Source organism: Solanum pennellii, chromosome 6 (assembly GCF_001406875.1).
Source record: "Solanum pennellii chromosome 6, SPENNV200".
Taxonomy (NCBI): Eukaryota; Viridiplantae; Streptophyta; class Magnoliopsida; order Solanales; family Solanaceae; genus Solanum; species Solanum pennellii.
In genome coordinates, this window is record NC_028642.1 from 49,011,710 (window position 1) to 49,014,704 (window position 2,995).

The 2,995-nt window shown below is 31.4% G+C and overlaps 1 protein-coding gene across 1 annotated transcript; it reads right to left on the bottom strand.

Annotated features, from left to right (window-relative positions):
* Window positions 1-326: 326 nt before the first annotated feature.
* LOC107023420 (glycine cleavage system H protein, mitochondrial-like) lies at window positions 327-1,893 on the bottom strand. The gene is made up of 4 exons (XM_015224111.1): window positions 1,650-1,893; window positions 1,413-1,501; window positions 697-867; window positions 327-614 (listed from the first exon to the last, which is right to left on the bottom strand). Exons 1-4 carry the CDS (start codon window positions 1,753-1,755, stop codon window positions 489-491), a joined length of 492 nt encoding a protein of 163 aa, XP_015079597.1. The 5' UTR covers window positions 1,756-1,893; the 3' UTR covers window positions 327-488.
* Between the last annotated feature and the right edge of the window lie 1,102 nt (window positions 1,894-2,995).

A 2,995-nucleotide genomic window follows, 5' to 3' on the forward strand; every position in this document is an offset into this window, starting at 1 on the left:
AGAGACCAAGGTGCAATATTTTCTAACGATTAGGCATACTGAGAATTGCCTAGCAAGAACTAGGAGGCTGTCTGCAGATAATGAGTGAAGACTGTTGATTCTTGGCTATTGAAAGTCACTATGGATCGATCATGTACATAACTAAATACATGATTTAACCCTTCTAATGGTCTTTCATTTATACGTGATGAAGCAATGATATAGCAGTTTCCCCCACAATTATCTTGAATGCTTCACATGTGTTTTCAGTGAAGATCGATACATCTATGTAACAGAGTGGAAATTGTCTAAGAATGAATTGGAAGATGAAATTAAGAGGACATAGATGGTCTTAATAAGAGAAGATTGAATTATAAAACTGCATAGGCAAAGATGCCGATAATGCTTGAACAATTTTATACATTGACTGGGAAATCTTATAACAATATCAACCTTAAGCACATGACGAGTTAGTCCAAGATGACTTAAGCAGCACTTTAATTCATGTGTTAATGACTATCCTCTTCTTCACAGAATTTTGTGTACTCTTTCGATCCCATCAAAGATTCTAGTTCTGATGGGCTGCTTGGCTTCACTTTAATCATCCATCCATCTTCATATGGGCTCGAATTTATCTTGATAGTACAAAAATGACACTCAACCAGCTAGAAAATGAAAAGTAACAATTGAACTCTATCAACGAATGAAATTTCTTACCAAGCCGGGCGTTTCAGAAAGCTTTGTGTTGACCTCAACAATCTCGCCAGAGATAGGACAATTAATGTCACTGGTGGCTTTGACACTTTCAACAGCTCCAAAACTGCTTCCTTGGGAAACAGAACCACCAATATCTGGCAAATCCACAAACACAACTTCTCCAAGATGGTCCTGTAGTAAACATTCAAATGTTCGAAAATCATAGATTACCAACATTTCTTATCTGATCTGTTTTGTATACACATTAGCCATGAATTTATTTATGTTATACGAAATCCAACATTCATCTTTCGTTAAAGTGCATCACAAATACCCAAAGTTCGTCTCGTTTTTCTTGTATAAATTCATTCATGGACAAGCATAAGTAAACCATAGCTTTTATTGCCAGTATGCCATACATGTAATTATACAATAGATGATTTATTCAGATTAGCATTTAAAAAATGAACGTCTCTTTACTTTTTCAACAACTCTTTAATTTCAACTTCCCACGACAAGATAAAAAAACAAATAGTACAAAATTCAAAAGTCTCTATTGCAAGTCAATACCAGACAAACAAATGGAAACGAACAGAGTAATAACTTAGATACACCGACAATGGAAAGGAAGTTTTACACTCTTAGGTCAACTAAAATGTACTAACAGAAAGTATCAGTATTTATTCACATCAGTGTATATAAGCTAAATCGAAAAGGTTTATAAGCAGAAAACTCACCTGAGCATGATCAGTGATGCCAACTGTGGCCACTGAACCCTCATGCTTCACCCATTCATGTGAAGATGCATACTTCAACCCATCAATTACTGTAAACACAACATATATATGGAGTAATTAATAAAGGTGAAGAAGAAAATCGCAAATTAGGAATCTCAATAACTCAATTGATTGAGATTCCCCCAATTTTGAAAATAAAAAACTGTGCAAATGAGAATTTAGAGAGAAGTGAATTACCAGTTGAAAAACATCTGGAGATAGAAAAGGAAGGGGCAATTATATTGTTAGTTGTGGAGATTCTTAGTGCATTGGCTGTTGAAGAAGCCCACATTCTGAGAGCCATAATTTTTTCTATCTTCACAAATGAAGAATTGAAGAAGAAGAAGAAAGAAATATTATAGTAGTTGCTTTATCTTGGATGAACGGTGGAAAATACAAGCCTCATCCTAAGAACTCAACTCTCAAACCAAGTGCTTTATATCACTTCATTTACCATTACCAATTTTTCATTAGCTAAATTAAAAATTGAGCAAACTTGATAATAACTAAATTCATGAAATTTATTTTATTTGGTTAAATTTTAAAAATTGAGTAAATTAATTTAGTTTTTATTTTAATTAAAAATTAATCCAAACGAACTACGACTTAAAAGAGGTCCACATTTTACTTCAATTTTGTAATTCAAATTTATCATTTGCTAGATATATTGTTGTTGTTAAAAGAGGTCCACATTTTACTTCATTTTATTTGGTCAAATTTTTTTCTCATACATAGAAGCACTTTTTATTAGAAAAATACTAATATATTAAAAATTAAAAGAGCTTACATGTAATCACAAAAACTGATCGTGCTAAGTCATTGTTTTTAAAATAATTTTAATCTGATAAGGATCTAAATCATTGTATCGCTCTCTAATGTTACACAATTACTTTCAAACATATTCACTATGGTTGAAAATTTGAAGTTCTCATGAATCGATTGGTCAAAAAAATAAAGAAGAAGAAGAAGAACAACTTTGAAAAAGAATAGAAGATTTTTTGTATTTTGACAAAGTGGAATCTCAACCTGTATATATGTATGTAGATGAATGATACAATTTAGATAGTTAAGGTCTTTTAATTTAGAGAAAATGTACCTTGATTAACTTTAATTTCGGCAAACGCCCTGTCTAATTCGGAGAATATGTACATTAACTAACTTTAATTTTCAAAGACCGAACATGATTAATTTGATCAGAAAATAAATGTTTGACTTTGCATTACTACTCAAAATACCAACAATTCCCAACAAAGACAAAAATAAAAATAAAAAATAGGAATGATCTCTGGGAAACAGAAAGGACCATATACTCATGAGTCAATTTTATTTATTTTAATTGACAGACAACGAATGAGGCAACAAAAAAAATATTTAAAATATACACAAATTGTACTCTCGAACTAAATGAATATACAGTGAGATCCCCACAACATATAGAATCATCCTTAATTTTACCCAAACAAAATCCAAATATTATCAAAGTACTTTGATGATCATGCACACACCTTGAATCTCATAAGTTTTTAGAAAAATGACTTTTACAC

Bases quoted from the DNA above. Each gene is read 5' to 3' on its own strand.
- LOC107023420 (XM_015224111.1), bottom strand. From the start codon at position 1,755: ATGGCTCTCAGAATGTGGGCTTCTTCAACAGCCAATGCACTAAGAATC. The intron at 1,502-1,649 runs GTAATTCACTTC...TTGTGTTTACAG, and splicing joins CTCCAGATGTTTTTCAACTG to TAATTGATGGGTTGAAGTAT. The intron at 615-696 runs GTAAGAAATTTC...TGTACTATCAAG, and splicing joins TTTCTGAAACGCCCGGCTTG to ATAAATTCGAGCCCATATGA.